We start from the raw sequence: 22927 nt of genomic DNA, 5'->3' as shown, positions 1-22927 counted from the left end.
ACAATACTAAATACTCACATGTTATAACAATCACAGACACCAAATTATCTCAAACGATTTTGTAAAGTGGGAGTCAGCGGGAGTTCCAATAAAAACAAAACCACAACAGTGAGAACATGCAAACTCAGTACAGAAAGTACATATTTAGACTGGAACGTCTGCTTTAACTCTTGTGAGCACTACAAGCACACACTTCCGGTAAAGTTTACTTTATTTCCGTTGACTTGACTTTTCTTTTGCGACAATCAGGTGACTAATAAAAAAAAAACACTTCCGCTTTGAGAAGTCACGATATATCGCATAGATATATATAAACTGTAATACTACAGAAAAAAGAGTCCCATCTGCATTTTAAGATTCTGTAACGGATATAGAAAAGAATGCATCGTGAAGAACTATGTTTTTTTGTTTAGTTTATTTTCCAAAAACTGACTCAGATGTGAGCGAAGACAAAAGCAACAGAGCTAATCCGATAAACAACCACATACATAACTCACGTATTCTGTTAGACAACATTCATTGATTAAAGAAATCCATATACTATCTCACTGTGTAGAAATATGTCTGTATATTCTCGAACTTTACATAGGTAAAGACTGATCTTTCTCAGTGTCAGTGATAGATTAGTTTGGTCTGAAAGAGCAGCGCAGGAAGGAAAACAGAGAATAGCTTAGCGGCAGCTAATCAGAGGTAAGAAGACAACATTTTATAAACTGTAACGTTTTACGGCGACAACGGAAATACTAACATACTATCTAACATTTGATCACACAAGCCTCCGTTAAGTCTGACTTTAAAACGCGCATTTACTCCGGAATACAACCACGTGGGCTCTGAAGCTGCCGGACTAATGTAGTTAGGGGCGCTCGATTTGATGTAAAGGGACTGTTTGATGGGCGGATACTGACATGTATAGCGCTTGATCGGCTTAATTTTGTAAAACTCCGCTCGCGCGGGTAGTGTTGTGTTTAAAAACGAACAATTACGCAACTCAACACGTTTTTCTTAATTTAAGTATTAGATGTTTTTATCAACTAACGATCATTTGATCGCGTTTACAAACTACAGATTTCATCAAATAAAAATGACTAACTTGCTCAAGGTACAAAAACGAGACAATAAAGCATTCCAAACAGTTTGGCGCGTTATTAACGCGTAATTCCACACTGATATACGAAGTAATCTGGGATAAGGCTTTTTTGTGTATCATCACTTTTCAGTAAAGCTTTATCTCTTCAATATGAAATCTATGAGATGTCTACACGCAGATCTGCACACATCTCTGAGTCTGGTTCTGTAGGTTCCTGCTCCTCTGAGTCTGGTTCTGTAGGTTCCTGCTCCTCTGAGTCTGGTTCTGTTGGTTCCTGCTCCTCTGAGTCTGGTTCTGTAGGTTCCTCCTCTGAGTCTGCAGGTTTCTCCTCTGAAATCTGGTTCTGCGGGTTTCTCCTCCTCTGAGTCTGTTTCTGCAGGTTCCTCCTCTGAGTCTGGTTCTGCAGGTTTCTCCTCCACTGACTCTGGTTCTGCAGATTCCTGCTCCTCTGATCTGGTTCCGCAGGTTTCTCCTCCACTGCAGAACCAGACTCAGAGGAAGAGAATGAGTTTGTCTGTTGAAAGCACCTTGAAATGACTGTGGTTTACCGCTATACAAATAAAGTTCAATTGAATTGAATTGAACGAAAAATTCCTTCTTCAATTTTCACCAACAAGATTGTTTGTAGTATTTCTGTACTTGTCATATATATTCCTGATGTGACTTCCTTTGCTTTTTACCTGGATGTAGTTTGATGTACACAGTTTGTGTACATCCTGCAGTGGCAGTGTACACAATACGTTGAATTTAATGCAGTACAAATTGAAAAATGAAACATTGGCGAGCCAGGTTCCATTGTCCAGCAGAACCCCCCAACCAGCCCCCTGGTTCTAGTCTGCAGAAGAGACCAGATACCAATGTACTTTGAGTGGTCAGGAATGTGTTTCCAGCTCCTGTTAGATCCAAATAATGCGTATTAAACGATCACGTCCTAATGCTGTGATCACCTGCCGAATGCTCTGGAGCTCACCGCTGGCTGAGCAGCCCTGACACATGAGAACCTTCGGAAGGTTCCTGGCAGCAGATCCTTCGGGTCCTGTAGGTTGAGAGGTGGAGCTGAGGCGTGTGTTCTAGTGACGGCTCCCTCTTTGTTTTTAGCAGGGGGTTTTTCTAAGTTTTTATTGATTGATTATATATATTATTCTCAGATATTATAGAATGACAGTAAAGGATCGATGGATCTGGTTCTGGATCTGGATCTGGATCTGGATCCATACTGACCGCAGCAGACCACAGAGCCCCCTGCTGGCTGCCTGATACTCTTTGGTGATTTAAAAGAAAACACTGATTTCTTTCTTTCTCTACGATTAAGATTCTTAGTTGTTTGCTTCAGTGTTTTTTTAATTCCTCAGTAAAGCGCCTCGTGTCTTAATGCCGTAAAATACCTCAGAAGAATGAGTTCTCCCTGTGTCACTGCCGTCCTTTCTTTAGTTTGTCTTTTCTATTCTGTCAATGTTTTGATCCATTTCAATCAATCCTTTTCCTGTTTCTGTGCATCAGGATCCATCATCACTTCCCGCCGCCGGTCATGGGTTTGACCAAGCAGTACCTGCGCTACCTTTCCAGCGCCGTCTTCGGCGTGATCGGGAGTCAGAAAGCCAACATCGCCTTCGTGACCCTTCGAGGAGGGGAGAAGGGACGCTACGTCGCTGTGGCCGCATGCGAACACGTCTTCATCTGGGATGTCCGCAAGGGGGAGAAGGTGAGATCCACCTGGACCAGGAACCTGATCCAGACTCCAGACCAGACAAACCTTCTACCTTTGACCACACGGGGGCGCAGTGGTCAGCACACGCCTCACAGCGAGAAGGTTGTGGGTTCAAACGCAGGGCCTTTCTGTGTGGAGTTTGCATGTTCTCTCTGTGTGTGTGGGGTTCCTCCGGGTTCTCCGGTTTCCCCCACAGTCTGGGGGGGGTCCCCGAGCAAGACCCTCAGCCCCCCCAGCTCTCCAGGACACACTTGAAAAAGAGCTTATTAGGCCCCGTTTACACGACAACGGTTCACATAACAACACCTAATCCGCTAAAAAAAAGAAGAGTGTTTCCACTGCAGCAGCGGACACAGAGACAACGATGTAGTTAGTATGCCGGGCCACTGGAGGGCGCTGTTGCTTGATTTTGTAATGAAACTACACAGACGTGTGCAGAGAACAAAACACTATAAAGGTGAAGAAAATGAAGAGAACCTGACATCCGTATGGACTGATGAGGCATCGATGATATCAGGGAGAGTCTCAACTATTAAACTACTGATCTGGACCATAACACTAGAATATGGACCGCGGGTCGTACCACTACGGGTCGTACCACTACGGGTCGTACCGCTACGGGTCGTACCGCTACGGGTCGTACCACTACGGGTCGTACCGCTACGGGTCGTACCACTACGGGTCGTACCGCTACGTAGCCGCCATGTTTGTTTACAACTGGATGAGCAGGAGGGAGGAGGAGATGAGCAGTAACAGGCTCTGTAGCCTCCATCAGTCTCTGTAGGAGGGATTTGCACCGTGAAAGAATCTTTCCACTTTGGGAGCCGGATTAAAAACTTTGTGGATACAGTGCATCAGAACACTGGTGTCGTGTAAACGGACCCCCCAAATATGAAGAAAGTTTTGCGGATACACTCGAATTTGTTGTCGTGTAAACGGAGCCTTAATCTCAATGGGCTTCTCCTGGCTAAATAATAAAAAGAATAACCTTGTTCTCGCACTTGGACTTTGCTTGTAAAGACATTTACTATTATTGGCTTTATTACAGGTCTGATTGTTCACATTATTGGATATTAATACATTGTTGGTTGTGGTTAGCAAAGTTAACTATTGTTAACTCCCAATTGGTGTTAAAGACGGTTAATGAAAAAATATAGTTCTTATATATTTAAAAAAATATTTTTTTTTATCATGAGATAATCTTTATGGAGCAAAATTGAAGTCAACTTAATTATCATCAAACTCAAAAGGCGCTTTGAGGAAAGTGAGTTTTCTCCCCGCGGCACCAGCTTTTGTTTTAACGGGACAAAATGTGACGAGTGAGACGAGACTTTTCAACGTGTCGCATCAGATTGAAATCAAAACTTTCCTGGTTCCTCACGGTTTTGTTCTCCTTCCTGTTGTGGCGTTGATCTTCCTCCAGGTCCTCATCCTGCAGGGTCAGAAACACGAGGTGACCTTCCTGTGTCCGTCCCCCGACGGACTCCACCTCGCCGTGGGATACGAGGACGGCGCCGTCAAAATCTTCAGCCTGCTCAACGGCGAAAGCAACGTCTCCTTCAACGGCCACAAGTCTGCGGTCAGCGTCATTCAGTACGACGCACTCGGAGCGCGACTCGTTACCGGATCCAAAGTGAGCGGAAGAGGGTTCAGAGACGCCGCCTGAACACGTGAGATTAGTCTGTGACGCATGTTTTCTGTCTCCAGGACACTGATGTGATCGTGTGGGACGTCATCAACGAGTGTGGGCTGTACCGGCTGAGAGGACACAAAGACGTCGTCACTCAAGTGTTGCTGCTGAAGGACAGGAACCTTCTGGTCACATGGTAACGCACCAAAAGCACAAAAATTAGATTGACAGTTTAGGATTACAAAACATGGAGCACGTCATTGAAGCGTTATTAAAGATGGGCCATTTGAAAAAGACACGTTGGTGCTGCTCAGGCCAGTTTCAGGCCTCGTGACACAACGTTTTCAGATTGAAAAGGGAAAACGATGCGTCTTGGGTGTTTGTTGGAATGACAATGGTGCTCGGAGCCTCTGAAAACAAACGGCTCACTAAGGCCTCGTTTCCACCGCCCAAAAAGTGCAGGAATGGAGTGATATGGAGTGATATGGTCCGCTATGCTTCGGGTTTCCACTGCAGGAATTGTTAATGGTACCAAAAGAACCGCCCCAAAGGTTGAGGATTCTCCGTCGCCCTTCCCATGAGGTACTCAGGACAGCTGAACGGTCTGGTTGTGAGGAGAGAGAGGAGGGGAGGGGGAGAGAGGAAGAGAGAGAGGGGAAAAGAGAGAGGGGAAGGGGGAGGGAGAGAGAGAGAGAGAGGAAGAGAGAGGAGGAGGGAGAGAGAGAGAGAGGAGGTGGGGGAGTGAGAAATACACAATCACAGGGTTTTATCTCTGTTGATAAAGTATTTAATGGGTTATTTGCTGACTGTGATCTGAGGAGGAAGATTTCTCGGCCACAGAGTCCAGCAGGCGGCTTTACGTGATGCACCTGAACGCATCACTCACAGCGGTCAGCTGCTGGAGCTCTGGACCACGGAAAGCAGCACAAGACAAGCTCACCATAGCAGAAATATTACTTATAGGGCAGAAGCAGAGGCTCAAAACAGCAAGTATCTACATGCAGAAGTAGAGTCTGGCGGCATGAAGCCCGTTAAACTGTAAAAATCCATAAATCAGCCGCGTCGTTTTATAACTGCAGGGTTCAAAGAATGTGGAAAAAGTAGCAGCTTGTAGTCCAGAAATTACAGTACTTCATCTTTAATTGGGGTTATACAATCTCCCTTAACATGTCACACTTTTAATTAACTGCCTATACCTGTGTGTGTGTGTGTGTGTGTGTGTGTGTGTGTGTGTGTGTGTGTGTGTGTGTGTGTGTGTGTGTGTGTGTGTGTGTGTGTGTGTGTGTGTGTGTGTGTGTGTGTGTGTGTGTGTGTGTGTGTGTGTGTGTGTGTGTGTGTGTGCTGTCACACAGCTCCAAGGACACGTTTGTGAAGTGGTGGGACTTGGACACTCAGCACTGCTTCAGGACGATTGTGGGCCATCGCAGCGAGGTGAGAAACTTCTCCAGTCTAGAATAGAGAGCGAGAGTAGAGCAGAAATACTCCATTGATCACAGAGGGAAAAGAACACGGAACAATAGAAGAAATGACAACATCAAGACGTTGGAATGAGTTTGAATCAGTAATATTAATCTATACAGGGCTACGAGCCACTTCCTCTACATTTCACATCCTAGGAAGGTTCTAGCAGCAGAGGCAGAACCTGAAGGACGTCCAGCACCTGCAGCTGGATTCTCATTCAAACTGTGATGACGAATCTATTCTATTGTTGCTGTGGATAAGGTGTGGGGGATGGTGCTGCTGAACCAGGAGAACCGGCTGCTGACCGGGTCAGCAGACAGCGAGCTGCGAGCCTGGGACATCCACTACCTGGAGGAGGTGAGGAGGAACACAACAACACACAACAACACAACACAACACAACACACAACACAACACGAGCCTGAGACAGCCACTACCTGGAGGAGGTGAGGAGGACACACAACAGCACAACACAACACACAACAGTCATAGGGACACAACCTGATCGCTGATCACCAACATGCCAGGACACAAACTTACACGTGCAGAAAGAAAATGAGTGCAGACATTTTCACATCAAGTAGAGCCGAGGTCTGTAACCTGCGGCTCTGGAGCCACGTGGCTCTTCAGCCAGTAACTAAGTAAAATGTATTTATATGGCACCTTTCTCACATGGAGATCTCAGTAAAAGCAGAAAAGATAAAAAAAGAAAAGAAAAATGTAAGTATATCTAGTAAAAACGTCAGAGTAACGGCTGAGATAAAGAGCGGTAAAAATTATACATGAACAAAACAATGATTAAAATACATCAAATTGAGCATCAATTGTCTGAATCAACTGCCTGCAGCAGCTCCCTGCAACGTCCAGAAAATTATAAATGAATATTCATTCTGCTTTCTTTTTTTCTTTTTTTCATTTTCAGACCACAGTGTTTTTCCAAATTGGTCTAATCTCCAGGCTGAAAACAGCCAGAATTAGTCAAAACATAAATAACTAAAACTACTTTAAAACAACAACTGGAAAAACAGCTGCAATGATAAAATAACAGTCAAAAAAGTTTAAAACTGCTGGTACAGCTAAAACTGTACTGACCATTAGGAAATGCACAGCGGCTATAAACGACTAAACCAGCTGAAATGGGCAAGATGCATAAAGTGGCAGAAGATCCATGAAAACAAGGATAAACATTGTAAAAATTGGCTTTAGCAAAACACAAAAAAGTAAGGTTAAGTATATCTGAATAGTAACTGTTCTATGTCTTGAATACAATTTGAACTTTTTTCTTAATGTCAGTAGAAGATCGCAATATTGGCTTGTTTAGTCATAAAGGTTGCAGACCCCTGATTTAGAGTGAAATGAAATCGTTTTCCATCTTTTTTCTCATCTTTCAAGTTTTCTTCCTCTGATTTTACACAACTCAACATTAAAAACCCCTAAAAAAGTTATCCTGTAATTTGGCCACACAGACGATGTATGGCACCCTTTCATGAATTTATACTTTTTAATGCTGTCAATCGATTAAAAAAATTTACTAATTAATTGCACAATTTTCTGTAATTAATTGCGATTAATCACATTAATCACGTTATTCTACTGAAGACTGAAGCTTGTAATGGATATTTATTCAGGTAAACCCACGGTATTAATGTCGACTCAACACACAGAGACTACAGTATATTTAAACTCAAAGACTATTTTTATAACGTCCTTTTAGCTTCAAGATCAGCAAAATAATAAAAACATAAATTAATTAATAAACATCTAACATAAGTCTGGGTTTTGTTAGAGTGCAGGTCCACCACTTTGAGAATTTGAATATTTCTACAAACAAAGTTGTAATTTATTACATGAACAAAGTGGCAATGCTATACTGTAACACACACACACACACACACACACACACACACACACACACACACACACACACACACACACAGTACACAGGAGAGCCTGGGAAAGAGAGAAAGAGGAGAAATTAATATTTTACCAGTATTTCCTCCAGCTTTAGCAGTTTGGTGGCTGCTGGTCAGCCAACATGGCAACCTGCTGTTTAGCTGCAGAATTTCTTCTGTGGTGGTTAAATTCAGCTTTTCAAAGTAAAACTAATGACTTTCACTTTCTCAATCAGCCGTCGGGGAACTTTTTGTCTTAATATTATTCCACTTGGTACTGTACTGCTCTGTAGTCACGGTGCTGCATCCAGAGACGCTGCTCATGCTGCTATAAGGGAGGGAAAAACCCAGAAGTAAACAAAACTGTTAATTATGTAAAAAATGTAACGAATTAAACATTTCAAATCAATTAATTAAATTAACGTGTTATTTTTGACAGCACTAATAATTTTTAATAATCATAATAATTAATTCCTAATTAATTTCAACCATGAGGAACCGCGGTTGTCAACAATCGTCAAATTTGACTTGTAGAAGTACAGATACTCGTGAACACACATTATAAAATAACATTTTCTGTTTGCGTCCAGCAGCTGAAACATGAAACATGAAACACGACACAGCTCATGAGTCAACTTCTATTTTTTAACTTGTTTTGAAATGCAAAAATGTCCTAAAAGTGTAGAAACTCAAGTAAAGTCAGATTCCTGAACAATTAGTTTAACTAATGGAAGTGGCTTTCTTTCATTGTCGTCCTGAGCAGGGAAAAGCTCAGGGGGAGCCAAAAGGGAAGAAAGGAAAAACTCTGCTGGACAATGACGATGATGATGAGGACAAAGAGGAAGATGGGGATGAAGGTGTTGAGGAGGTACAGTGGTGTCAGTGTTGTCCTTCAAAGTGATGAATAAAACCTTTACATCTTAAATAAATGCTTGTCTTGAACGTTGTTCAGTATGTGGTGCACGTCTTGCTCCGTCCGTAGCGCATCCTGAGCTGCACGAAGGCCGGCTCCATCCTGAGGGAGGCCAGGGACCGGCTGGTTTCCATGACAACAGACAGCAGGGCCAGAGTCATCGCCTGCCATGTGAGTGGTGAAGCATCTGATAGAGCGAGAATAAAGATCCCTGAATGTACTGTAAAGATTTCACCTCTGAGTGGAGTGAAAACAAAGGTTAACATTTTGCCTGTTTTATTCAAAAGTAAATTGAATTTGAATTGAATGGCGAGATGCTGTGTTTGACCAACATGAGGAACTTGAGGAAAAACCTGAGGGGCTGGAGTTGGAACTGCAAAGTGAAAGTCTTTTGGCACACGCCGTCAGAAAGGAGACTGAGAAGCTTAACCAGTCTTTAACCAGCTTAACCAAGCGCCAACTTCTCAAAACTTTGGAGGCCAAGAAAAAGGCCGCTGTCCGGGAGAATGTCGTTTGCAGCAGGAGATAAAATGAATGTCCAGACGGGTTCCAGACGCACAAACATGCAGAAAGATGACGGCCGAACGAGTCGTTGCCACAGACGCCATGGAACGTCACACCAAGGCTCCAGCTTCTCACCAACCAATATGGGAAACAGCCTCCTTGGCAGGCCTTGAGTGAGGAGAAGGCAAAATCCTTAAATGAGCTGAAGAAGACCAATGACAATCTGCAACAGAGTTGGAGGATCAACACCGGATCAAAGACATTCGCAAGAACACATATGCTGAACTGGTGTTGGAATATAATTTCCTCCAGACCAAGAAATCTGGGGGTAAAACCTACAACGAGCTCTTCAAAGTGTGATTTTCTAAAAAAGGAAATTGATGACCTCAGTCAAATAAAGAACGACTTGACAAAAGAAATGAATGGTTGTCACCAGAATCTTCACAGAAGTAAACAGTACAAAGAAGAGTACAAGTCACTGGCAACAGAAAACACGTCTCTGGTCCAACAAATGACCTCCCTTGAGAAAGAGCTCAAAGTGCTGGAGACAAAGCAGGCAGAACAACAAGCTGTGGAGAAAGAGGACAAAGCACTGGAGGCTCAACAGATCGCTCAGGAAATCTAGAGTTTCACTGAGAAGAATCAGACACAACCTACACAGGCACAGTAATCTGACGGTGGAGAGACATGCACTCATACGGCAGTGCAGCCTTCCAAGGAAAGAATATCCTGGAGAACCTGCCGTTAATCCCAAAAGAAGGAGAAGATACTTTTTTTTTAAATAAGATATATGAATAAACTAATTCTGTCGAAATCTGTTTATGCCAACAAACTAACAATGGGCTCTGAATGTATTCCAGGAGGCTTAGTATCGATCTCACCTCTGATTAACACCAGAGTGACTCACATGAAATTAAACCAATCAGCTTCAACTTCACCCCTGTAGCTCCACTTCACTCTAGAGCTCCACTTCACCCCTGTAGCTCCACTTCACCCCTGGAGCTCCACTTCACCCCTGTAGCTCCACTTCACCCCTGGAGCTCCACTTCACTCTAGAGCTCCACTTCACCCCTGTAGCTCCACTTCACCCCTGTAGCTCCACTTCACCCCTGGAGCTCCACTTCACCCCTGTAGCTCCACTTCACCCCTGGAGCTCCACTTCACTCTAGAGCTCCACTTCACCCCTGGAGCTCCACCTCACCCCTGTAGCTCCACTTCACTCTAGAGCTCCACTTCACCCCTGGAGCTCCACTTCACTCTAGAGCTCCACTTCACCCCTGTAGCGCCACCTCACCCCTGAAACTCCACTTCACTCTAGAGCTCCACTTTTCTTTAGAGCTCCACTTCACTCTGGAGCTCCATCCCTGCACTTCACCACCAGGGGGATCCACCAATTCCATCCACAGCCGGAGGAAACGCCCCGTAAACTCTGCCGCTATCCCCACTCTGATTGGCCATGGCCATGGTGAAACCAGAAGGAAACCTCAACATGATGCGCAGCTATAAAAGTCCGACCCGTGAAAACACATTGATCTCAAGACGGATTTGCTTCGATCCAGATACAGGACTTCGTATGGAGACACAAGGAGCCGGAGTTAACTCATGTGGACCGGCCCGGAACTTTTAACTTGCTGGACAAGTTGGAAAAGCCGTGGGATTACTTTTTAACCTTTTTTTCTTTTCTTCAATGGGACCCGAATGCATTTAGCTACCAAGCTGCTATCTGGTGCCGCTAAACCACATCCGCACGATCATCAGAGTTCTGGCTGCATGTTCCGACATCCAGTTAGAACTCTGGCGCTCAGAACCGGGCCGACAAATCCGCCCGGTCGTTACTTTAATAGCTCTGCTCCAGTGAGACCGGGCTGCTCCGAGACGCCCTCGTGCATGCGCGCGCAACAGCGTCTTGTTAATCTGGACGCATCAAGTCGTTGCGCTCTCCCTCTGCGTGCTGCCGCTCGCACCCTTCTAGTGGTCGTCATGGTCACCACACTGACCCGACATCTACCTCCACCTGGTGGACGTTCGAGGTCATTACACCCATTCACCCTCATCACTCCAGACCACCCACCCACGCACGCACGCACACACACACACACACACACACACACACACACAGTGTACAAAGCGTTTGCTGTTTAGTAGATTAGATCTCCATGTTAGATGATGTTTGCTTGTTAGCCTGTGAGCTGAATTGAACGATTCTTTGTGATTATTGTGTATTTACTGTTGACAATTCACTGGTTTGTAACAGTCTGTGCTCTGATCTCACACCTTCCCTTTTATTTAAGATTGTTATATTTTACACAGAAATATTAACTAACTTAAATAACCTTTTTCCAAACGAGACTGATATTTTAGTAATTAGCTAATTCCAGATTTTCTGGTGGTGCCCCTTTTATTATTAATGAATAAATAATGAATTTATTCAAATGACTACTTTTCCATTAAGTAATTAATCAATTACTTTAGGAGTTGTTATTGAGTAAATTACTTAATAATTTAAATTTTTCATAAATTACTTCCAGTGATTTATTACTTTTAAGAATCTATTACTTATAGTGATTTAATGCTAATAACCAACCGTAAATCCATAAAGTGTCTTTCATATAGAAAATACAGGAAACGTAACCCTGAGTAATCACTTGTAGCTTGTGATCTCCATGTGATGTGTTTTGTCTGGTCTGAATAAGTAAACCAAAAGGAGGGTAACAAATCACACCCTGCAGTCTGACAACTTAAAAAGAAAAACATTTTAGTGCATAAATATTGTAATTTTGCCCGTTTATATTTGGACTTCATAACCAGTTGTTTAGCGTGGTGTCAGCTTATTTTATTGTGTGATTCGTTTTGTTTTTAGTTGACCTGGAGCTGTTTAAGAGAACACTTTCTATTGTGATTGCTCGCTGCCTCCAATCTACCTGATTTTAATGATGTTTGGTACTTAAAAAAAAAAAAGTTGCAACATAACTTTATACTCATATTTGAATGTTTGGCTGTGTGTTAGGGTAGTGATTCCATCCTGGAGCTCTTCACTGTGCTGTCAGAGGACGAAGTGAATAAGAAAATGACAAAGAAACTGAAAACAGCCAAAAAGAAGGCAGCCAAGTGAGTACAGCCACAAGATCATCTTCAACTTTTGTAGAAGATGTGTATTTCTGTGAAGTATTACTCACAGCATTTTTAAGTTCTTCAGCTTTAAATGTATTTATGCTATTTTCAGTGTTTTGCACAGAGTCCTGTCCTGTCTTATAAATGCAGCATTATGGTCTGAAGTCATCCAGATGATTAGTGTGTTATGCTGCCCCCTGGTGTAGAGCTCAGGAAGATGCCGACAAGGAAGTGGAGGAACCGAAGGTGGAGAAGATGCTGAAGGACGAGATCATCAGACTAACAAACATCAAGGCTTCTGCCAAAATCAGGTGGGTGGACTGCCTGTCGTGTGCAGGCGGTGAGCTGAAGGTGGCGCTGCTGCTGCAGAATAACACCGTGGAGACCTACAGCCTGAAGACAACTGATAAAACTCCCGAGGCCAACAAGACGGCCCGCCTCACACTCGGCGGCCACCGCACCGACGTCCGCACGCTGGCCTTCAGCTCTGACAACCTGGCCGTCCTCTCCGCCTCCGGAGACACAGTCAAAGTGTGGAACAGGTGACCGGCGCTGCTTCAAATCCCAGAAATGACCTCATGAGATCATGTGCAGGAAGGGATGGATGGTCTGACTGTTTGTCCCGCTGCAGGTCGACGCTGCAGGTGATTCGCACCATGGCCTGCGACTACGCTCTCTGCTCCATGTTTGTGCCTGGAGACAGACAGATCATCCTGGGAACCAAGGTAGTCAAGCTCAGCCCCTACTGTGAATTTAAAGAATATTTTAAAGGAATGCACACGTAATTGATCCAAATGAAATGTCAGTGCACAACAAGTAACCAGAGGAAGGCGACCCGCCGCCTCTCCTCCTGAGGCCCAAACACTGCTAGCAGATCTCTTTATTCCTCTCCTGTGGCGACTAAATGGCGTTTGGTTTTTCCTCCTCAGAGTGGGAAGCTGCAGATCTTTGAGCTGGCCTCAGGAAGCCTCCTAGAGACTGTGGACGCTCATGATGGAGCCCTGTGGTCACTGTGCTTGGCTCCAGACCAGGTAAAGCTGGAGCTTCTGTGGCTCTACTCTGGTCTACAGGAGATACTGTCTAATGTTTATTCAGAGAGCGTTGGGATTAAAAACAAGGAATCCTGAACTGCTCCAGAATGATTGTGATGAGCTTTAAGCTTCGATGTAGGGTACACACAAGTTCTCCTTTCTTGCATCAAAACTAATAGAAGGAATCATAACCTCCCAACATTCCATTCTACTGAGTAGTTTACACATTTCTCTTGTTTGATGGCATTTGAGTTTGTTTTTCCTTGTGTTTGTGTTGTGTAGAGAGGAATAGTCTCTGGAAGTGCAGATAAGACGGCGAAGTTCTGGGACTTTGAGCTGATTAAAGACAAAGAGAGCACCCAGAAGTAAGTCCACACCATCTTGTTCCTGCATGTTTTTAACGACTGGAACTTGAATTCGAAATAAATGGGCCGTCCACCCGAGAACGCCGGTTCACTTAAAGGAGCTGTTTTGAGCCGATCATCCACAGGAGGCGGAGCTTCAGGAGCCCGAAAACCTTTTATTTTTTTGACACGGGTCCCAGAGTGGGGAAATTCTAAAACCCCGGCTTGCTGTGAGGTGTGGACGGCAAAGACCATCATCTGTGGAAAAAAGATGACGTAATCGCTGCCCCCCCCCCCCCCCCCCACCATCTGCAAGGTCATCTAATAACCACAACAATGGCAGACTACATGCTCCAGGTGGCGCTGCAGAAGCTACTGATACTATCAGCAGGAGCATAGAGCTATAAAACTCAGAGTTCTTTGGAAGTCTATGAACACAAATCTACTTCTAAATTTCTATGTCTTCTGTTTTGTTGGTGTATTTGGTTAGTCACAGCGCCCCTAAAGGCCTGGCATATGTACTACATGCCCTGAAGCCTTGTGATGGTTTTGAGAACACCGCGGAGAAAGAAGATGGTTTTGGCTCATGTGGACGTGGTCAAAGTCGGATGTATGGAGGAGATACACGTTTTGTGTGTCTGACTTTTTACTTGACAGTTTAAATATTCTCAGTATTGCTTGTTTATTTGTTTTGTTTTTTCTTTATAGTAATTGGGCTCTGTTAAGCAGATTTGGTGGATTTGTTGACTCTAGTGTGTGTGTGTGTGTGTGTGTGTGTGTGTGTGTGTGTGTGTGTGTGTGTGTGTGTGTGTGTTTTGCAGGAGGCTGACGGTGAAACACACTCGCACCCTGCAGCTGGAGGAGGACGTCCTGTGTGTGAAGTTCTCTCCTGATCACCGGCTGCTCGCCGTGTCTTTGTTGGACTGCACCGTCAAGATCTTCTACACAGACTCTCTGAAGGTCCATCCTAAATACACCCGGCCAACGGCCACAACATGAGAGCCACTTATTAAAAAACCCATTGTTCTGCCATGAGATTGGATAAAGAATTGAACATGTCCTAATGTTTTCCTGGTTCTGACCTGCTGCTGTCGTCTGTGTTGCTGCTTCAGTTCTTCTTGTCTCTGTATGGACACAAGCTGCCGGTGCTCTGTCTGGACATCTCACATGTGAGTATTACAAACATTTCATTCTGGAAAACACTTCAGATGCAGCTTCCTTAAAGCTGAACCATGTGAGACTCATCACTCATTAGATCTTGTTGTTTGTAAGTCATCTTTTCATTTATATTGTTGATGGATTCCTCTTTGTTTTGTATCCTTGTCCTTCCTCTTATTCATCTTCCCTTTCTTTTTCCTCTTTATCGCTTCATTCATCTTCCTCCTTTATCCCCTTTTCTGTTTACATCTTCTTTGACGCTCCACTTTTCTCTTTCTTCTCCTCCTCCTCCCTCTAGTTCTCTTTCTCCGCCTTCTCTTCCTTTCCCTCGCTTTTTTCTCTTCCACTCGTATCCTGTCTTTATCTCCTGTCTTTGTATCGCTTCCCTTCCTCCATTTCTTTGATCCTCTTTTGTGTCTCATGTGTCCGTCGTCTTCTTCTAATCCTTCTCTTTTTTCTCTTCTTTCTTTTGTTTTTTCCCTCTCTTTTTAATCTCCTTTTGTTTATCCATCATTTGCTTCTCATCTTTTCCCCCTTTACCTCTTCTTCCTTCTCTTCCCATTCTTCTCCTCCTCCATCTTCTCTTCTTCTTTTTCTTCTTCCCTTCATTCTTCTTCTTCTTGTCCCGTTTAGTTTTTGTCCTTTTTCTCCTCCTCGTAGTCTTTTACTCATTTTTCTCTTCCTTCCTCACCTCTTCCAGTTGTTAGTATTTTTATTGGAGCTCAAAAACTCCACGTCACTTCGTCTGTATTCACCACAGTGTTTGTCGTTGGATGTTCGCTTGTCTTTTTGAATAAATTGCAGTTTATTTGCTCATTTCCACTTTTACTGTTTGTTTGTTTGTTTGTTTGTTTGTTTGTTTGTTTGTTTGTTTGTTGCTCAGACTTGTGCTTGCGGCTGCCCGTCAGACTCTTGACTTCTTGTCTGTGTTTCAGGACGGGACGCTCATCGCCACCGGCTCTGCCGACAGGAACGTGAAGATCTGGGGTTTGGACTTCGGCGACTGTCACCGCTCCATGTTTGCTCATGACGACAGGTACCGTGATGTTTCCGGCTCCGACTCCATCAGAACCATGTGCCGTGAACCCAGGATGGACTGTGACTTCACTCCAGTCGCTCTTTCATCTCCTGCCTTTCCATCCTCTGTGTTCTTAATTCCTCTCAGCCCTTCTCTTCTTTATACATTTTGTCTTGTGAGTGTTTGACTTGTGTTTCTTGTTTCTGCACGCCTTTCTTTTGATCTTTAAGCTGTTTTTTTTTCCTTTGTTTGAATTGTTTAAATTTGCCCCTTTTCCTGCTTCTTTCTGTTTCCTCAGCTTGTGTCTCTAATGCAGGACTATCAAATCTATTTTACCTCAATGGCCAGACAGATCGAATCAGAGAAACACATTTAAAATAATTCCCCATTTTTTATTCCTTTCAGGGTAAATAAGCACAAGAGTATAATGAAACTCTTCCCATTGGGTCCATTTTTGTTTTAGAAAACATATACTGTCTAAAACAAATGCTGGAATCTGAAAATACTCTTTGCTACTTAAAAGTGCATCTACAAAACAAATCATACAATCCATCTAACTTGTATTCCACTTTACCCAACATAGGGTTTTTTTGTGATGTTTTTCCATCCTTCCATCCATCCAGTGTGTATCCTGCCCTCGCTCTGGGCGGGGTCAGGATACACACTGGGCAGACCGTCAGCCAATCACAGAACACGTTGATACCATACCAACTAAAAACCTCGAAGGGATTTTTAAATTGAACATAAGGAACAGCGGTTACTTTAGTTAATAAATGAAAAAATGCATTTAATGTACTCTTTGTAATATTTACAGAGCAGGATTTGGTACACCGTCCAAATGATTCCCTCATCCCCCACTAACCCCGTCCCTTCCTTCATTCTCCCCTTTTGTTTTTCCTCCACAGTGTCATGTTCCTCCAGTTTGTCCCAAAGACTCATCTGTTCTTCACGGCGGGGAAGGACAAGAAAATCAAGCAGTGGGACGCCGACAAGTTCCAGCACATCCAGACGCTGGAGGTAACGCTGCTGTCCACACTGTCCTCTGAGAGGACTCTTCACCGCCTAAAAACTAAACACTGACCTCGTATAAATCACCAGGCGTGAAACAGATGTTTGGCCCGACAGAAAATCCTCAGCAGTTTATTTCTGCCGGCTCTGTAACGCCGTGTTTCAGGGCCACCATCGGGAGGTCTGGTGTCTGGCCATCAGCCCCAACGGCGACCACCTGGTCTCGTCCTCCCACGATAAATCCCTGCGCCTGTGGGAGCGCACCAGGGAGCCCATCATCTTAGAGGAGGAGCGAGAGACGGTGAGACGGAGGAGATCATTTTTCACCAATTCCAACAAACAGTTTGTCATTAAATGTTGTTTTTCTTCTTTTTTTTAATCCACAGGAGCGAGAAGCTGAGTTCGAGGAGAGCCTGGCCAAAGACGACATGCCTGTGGTGAGTAAAACAACTATCATCAGTTGTAAATTGGAATTTTGAAGCTTAACTGCAACCTAAGATGCACATTTCTGTACATATTAGAAAGAATATGTTTACGTTGCACATGTTTTGTGAGTCTTTGGGGTCATGAGGGTTGCAGACGTGTTGTTTTTGACGAACGTCTCTGATTTCAATGAAGCGTCATCGTGTTTGCGTGTGCAGGTACCAGGAGAGACTCCGGGCGAAGCGGCTCCAGCAGCCAAGAAGACCATCGAGACGGTCAAAGCCGTGAGTTCACTTCCACATTAATGTCATTCTGCACATTCTGCGGTGGTGAGCACTTTCACCACTCACCATGGGAACATCCCCAGTTCCATCCCATGCTTGACTGTCTTTCTGTTCGGGCTTTTCCACCAGAAAGAACCAGGTTCTAGTTCTGATCCAGAGCCAGACTTAGCATCAGTTCTTTGTCTTTCCACTGCCAAAGTCCCGGCCTATCGGGGGCTAAACTGGTGCTAAGCGGGGCCAGAGCTGGGCCAGAGCGGGGCCAGAGCGGGATCTGACACGTCATCAGCTGGGGGCGGAGCTGGTTCAGCTTTCTGAAATCTACAGCGAACACGGAGCCCAGAGTGGTTATAGAGAAAAAATAATAGTAATGTGAGGGAAGGAGATCATTTATTCTGCGATCGTGGAGCCGTGGTTCTGCAGAGCTCCTCCCGTCACACTACGTCAGCTGGTGGATCTAGAATCTAGAACCAGTTGTTTTCAGGCTTTTCACGGTGACATCACTGTAACTAACTTCACTTCCAGGTCTTGTCTGGCGTTCTGACCGCAGGCTGAGGTCTGCATGAGGCAGCAGGGGGCGCTCCGCTATGAGACGCTCCACAGAACTTCTTTATAATGAAGCCAGACTTTTGGTTCCTCAGGAACTACTAAACAAACTACTGTAAATGAAAGCTTGGAGTTTTTAGACCTAAAATAAGCCTTTTAATGGCTTCATGTGAAAGAGAACTTTAATCAGTGTTTACCTAGGTTGCCATGGAAATGGCTGTAGAGCAGAAATAAAGTGAAAGGAGCAGAAAGTCACTATGGGATGTTGAAAAATAAGCCCCAAGCTCATTCATGTTATTATTATTATTATTATTATTATTATTATTAATATTATTATTATTTCCCTCTATGTCCACTCCTGGGCTCCGGACTAAAACAATACAGATGTGATAAAACATCAATAGAGCGACGAGGAGACTCAATGTTTTCTGGCTCTTTGGTTTATCCGAGGTTCAGGTCAGACTGGATGGAGTGACCCGGACCAAACCTCTGTTACAGTCCGTCTCCTGGTTCTTGTAGGAGCGCTAAATTGATGAAATCAGTGACGTACCACGTTTTGGAGTGACGTGGCTCTCACTGGCTCCCTGATGATGGAAACACAACCGCTTCTTTGGAGCTGCTCATTCAGAACTGAACTAGAACCTGAACTAGAACCTGGTTCTTTCCTTTATGTGAACTTTGCATGGCCCCACTTAGGTTTTCTCAGGGTAAAATCTGGGTTTTGAGGGTATGGTTGACTCTAAGGCCCTTTGACACATCGATGTTTTAAGTGAAAACATAAACTTTTTGTGTTTTCTTTCCAGAAAAGTTTGCATTTACACGATTTACACGTTTTGTGTTTATTGATGCCTTTTCGGATTTGTCCTGTGTTTGAAGGCGGAGCGGATCATGGAGGCTCTGGAGATTTACAAAGAGGAAAACAGGAAGCTGGAGGAGCATAAATATGCCTGCGGACACGCGGGCAAAGAGGTACTTCAACACTTGTTTCTATTCAGGGGCAACAACAAGGCCAGTTTGATCTCTGTTGGGTAGTTTTAGTGCAAAGAAATAAAAATGTTTGTTCAATCTGAAGAATATTCTTTGCAGGCTCAGCGTCTGCAGGGTTTAGCACAAGTTCACCCTCATGCTACGTAGCATGGAAGCTAATCATACTTCACTAGCAATAAAGCAACTATCACTGCAGTTTCACTTTTTTCTGGGCGAGCAACTTTTCCCAAGTCTGTGTCTTTGTTGAGTTTATCTGTATTTCCATTGAACCAGTGGGATGGAGGCTCAACATCCTCACAGAGGTTTGATGGATGCTGAGAAAGCTGCAGAGGCATTGATATCCCTTTGATTGTTGTGATTTGTATTGCAGAAAACTTTTCCAATGAATTCCTAATGCTTAGATTATGCTTGAAGGAAAACTTTATAAAACCTTTCCACGTGTTTGTCTTTTTTTTAACTCATGAACTTACAGTCAGCCCATGTTTTTCTGCAGCTTCCTCCTCCAAAGCCCAACCCGATCCTCGTGGCCTTCGGGAATGTTTCAGTAAGTTCAACAATTTAGAAGCAAAACCTCTGATTCATGTGTTTTTGAACATAGTTGTCGTATTTTAATGGACTACTGAAGCACACGTGGATACAAGCCGCAGCGGCAAAATTTAAAAAGAAAAAAAACAGTGGTGGGTGGGTGTGTGTGCGCGTGTGTGTGTATACTGGCGACCTGTTCAAGGTTCATCCTGCCGTCACCCAGCGGTGGGTGTGCATGTGTGTGTGTGTGTGGGGGGGGGTGGGTGTGGAAGGAGGGGAGTGGGAAGGTCAGGGGGGTTGTGTGTGTGTTTGGTGGGGGGGGGGGGGGAATACACAATCACAGGGTTTTATCTCTGTTGATAAAGTATTTAATGGGTTATTTGCTGACTGAGTCCAGCAGGCGGCTTTACGTGATGCACCTGAACGCATCACTCACAGCGGTCAGCTGCTGGAGCTCTGGACCACAGAAAGCAGCACAAGACGAGCTCACCATAGCAGAAATATTACTTATAGGGCAGAAGCAGAGGCTCAAAACAGCAAGTATCTACATGCAGAAGTAGAATCTGGCGGCATGAAGCCCGTTAAACTGTAAAAATCCATAAATCAGCCACATCGTTTTATAACTGCAGGGTTCAAAGAATGTGGAAAAAGTAGCAGCTTGTAGTCCAGAAATTGCAGTGCTAATTATATGTGTCACTTCCTCTCGTCCAGCCTTCCCGCTACGTTTTAGATGTGATCAGGAAGGTCAGATCAAGGTAAGATGTCCTCCTGGACCATAAAGCCAGTGACGGTCCTCCTGCATTGTGCTTCGTATTTGAATTTAACCAGCATGAAATATTTTCCAACAGTGAGCTGGAGATTTCCCTGCTGGTGCTTCCCTTCCCGTACGTCCCCGAGCTGCTGAAGCTCTTCAACAGCTACATCCAGCAGGGCCTGGAGGTGGAGCTCGTCTGCCGCTGCCTCTTCTTCCTCCTCAAGTAAGGTCCTCCTCCGTTTAGTGAGACACGGGAAAGAAGGAAATACCGTCACAATCCAGCCCAATTATGAGCTGATTTATGGAGACAAACAAGAAACACTGACAGCAACTGTGTGATCTGTGTGAACAAAACAAGAGGAAACAGAATCAACTGACTTTGTTGTTGTTGTTGTTGTCATTGTCATTTTGAGCAGCGTTTACAGTCTGGGCTGCACGGCGCCTCCATTCCTTTCTCGCTGGTGTTTGCTTGCTTTATTTGTCTTTAAGCAGGGTTTTATTTGTGGTGAAGGCAAAATGAAATCATATAAAGGGTTAGAAAAGATAAATAGAAAATAAATAAAATATCAACAGTTACAATAGAATTAATTTAATAAAAATGTACAATCTCATGTTTCAGTAGAAAATTCATGTAAACAATGTAAAGCAGAGAAAATTCATTTTACAGTTGCACACCATGACTTGTACTTTATTCGTATTAAATAAAGCCTCCAGCTATTTATTGATGACATTTATTACCATTTGTATTAAACATATCAGATATTTCCTATTCAAACAGGTTTTACTGCTTTATGGGAGGCAAACTGTACAGTGTAACTGTGTTCACATGCTGGAGACTAAAACCACCAGAAAGATGAAATAAAAGTATTGCAACCAATTTTGGACATGTCTAAATGTAATAAAGACACAAATAACTTAACGTGTGTTGTAAAAGTACTACACTAAAGGTAGTGTAGTATTTTACATATTAAAATAACATTTTGCGAATAAATTACCTATTAAATTATTACATCGTAAAAGTAGCATTTACAAATTAAATAACTAATAAAATTAGATAGTCTATTGTGCAGTTTGCAGATTAAAAAGTTGAATACTAACGAAGTCTCAATTATAGTAGCAAAAAAAAAAAAGTACTAACCAATTTACTACATTATTATCGGATTTATTACATTTAAAATGGGCAGAATTATCACACTATTGGCAGGTTTTACACAATTGCTTATTATTACATTATTGGTTACTACAATTGTGTATCAACAAAATAATATATATATTCTGTTTCCAAGCATCTCTCTGTACTTTGACATCCTGTGTGAGTTGTTGAATCTGGTTTCATTATTTAGTTTCTCTCTTCCTTTAGGATTCACTTCGGTCAGATCTCCAGTAACCAGATGATGCTGTCGGTCATCGACGAGCTGCGGACCAACACGCTCTCAAAAGTGCAAGAAATCAGAGTAAGATCAGGAGAATTTGATGACGCAGACTAGAAGTCAATTCTTTGTTTAACTTGTTGGTTTCCTCTCAGGACGTGATGGGCTTCAACAGTGCCGCCCTGCAGTTCCTCCAGCGGGAGGTCGAGAGCAAAGAGGAAGTGATGTTCTTCGCCGAGGCCACCGGCCGCCTGGCGGAGAAGAAGAGGAAGAGGAGGAAGAGAGAGAGGGCCATCCTCACCATTGCCTGAGTTATAAATGAACTCTTTACTGTGCTTGTGCTCCGTAACGCCTCCACCTTTACTCCAGGAGTGGAACAGACACTCGGTCTCTGTTTGTTTCTACGTACACGCTTCATTTCCCCAAATAAACTACATCCAAACAATTCAGTCCTCCCTGTCGGAGCATGTGTACACAGCAGCGCCATGTTTGACGCCGCACCACGACAGCCTCTGTTCAGGATCTCCACACATAAAGGACGTGTTGTGATTTCCTCTGGTTTCTGCCCTACAAGCCTTTCAGGCTCAAGGCCAAACCAGTGTCAAGACGGCCGAGCTCTGGAAGCCCGACGGAGACGACATGAGCTCCGGACCACCTGGGTGTTACCCAGAATCCTCTGGTTCAACTCTCAAATCACGGAGATGTGTCTTCACTTTATAGCCCCGGTACCTCAGCCCGAATTGACTTTTCTAAAACCCAGTAGATGTAATTAATATACCAGGGTACGTCTCCCCCCTGTAATCCTCTAGCCTTCAGAAAACCTTCATACACACATCAGACACTTAATTTTCCATAAGTGTGTTTATTTCCTGACTGTGGGCGCTTTTGGAATAATGAAATGGACCTCGTTTAACACCTCTCGCTCAACTTCGTGTTTTAATCTTGCAGTGGACAAAAAACAAATTAACTGTATTTCGAAGGTTGTAAAAAAGAAAAGAAAGTGCCAGCAGCTCTAACAGCTCTTTATGGGGCTGGATTTGATCTCCAGGCTGTAAAAGTCACACCTAGCAAAATTAAAAATTCTTGCGGAAAATCCCACGCTGCACTCTCACACATTGGAACAATGCTGACACCGAGTTCGCACCCAGCGGCCCTTCAGATTAATTGTCACGAG

The 22927-nt window shown here is 43.8% G+C and overlaps 1 protein-coding gene across 2 annotated transcripts; it reads left to right on the top strand.

Annotated features, from left to right (window-relative positions):
• The first annotated feature begins 460 nt into the window (after positions 1-460).
• On the top strand, positions 461-22203 carry wdr3 (WD repeat domain 3). 2 transcript variants are annotated; one of them, XM_080477955.1, is made up of 26 exons: positions 461-690; positions 2591-2792; positions 4222-4431; positions 4506-4624; positions 5781-5859; positions 6151-6246; positions 8544-8648; positions 8763-8864; positions 12205-12305; positions 12515-12850; positions 12940-13033; positions 13238-13339; positions 13622-13704; positions 14508-14643; positions 14796-14852; positions 15777-15877; positions 16765-16876; positions 17034-17168; positions 17254-17304; positions 17509-17574; positions 18994-19086; positions 19598-19648; positions 20341-20384; positions 20478-20606; positions 21744-21837; positions 21909-22203. In XM_080477955.1, exons 2-26 carry the CDS (start codon positions 2619-2621, stop codon positions 22062-22064), a joined length of 2826 nt encoding a protein of 941 aa, XP_080334081.1. In that variant the 5' UTR covers positions 461-690; positions 2591-2618; the 3' UTR covers positions 22065-22203. The 2 variants fall into 2 exon arrangements, with proteins under 2 accessions (XP_080334081.1, XP_080334080.1); XM_080477954.1 differs by having other exon boundaries at positions 14505-14643.
• The last annotated feature ends 724 nt before the right edge of the window (positions 22204-22927 follow it).

The sequence above is a fragment of the Lipophrys pholis genome, assembly GCF_963383615.2.
Source record: "Lipophrys pholis genome assembly, chromosome: 13".
Lineage (NCBI taxonomy): Eukaryota > Metazoa > Chordata > Actinopteri > Blenniiformes > Blenniidae > Lipophrys > Lipophrys pholis.
This window is presented reverse-complemented; position numbering and strand designations above follow the sequence as displayed.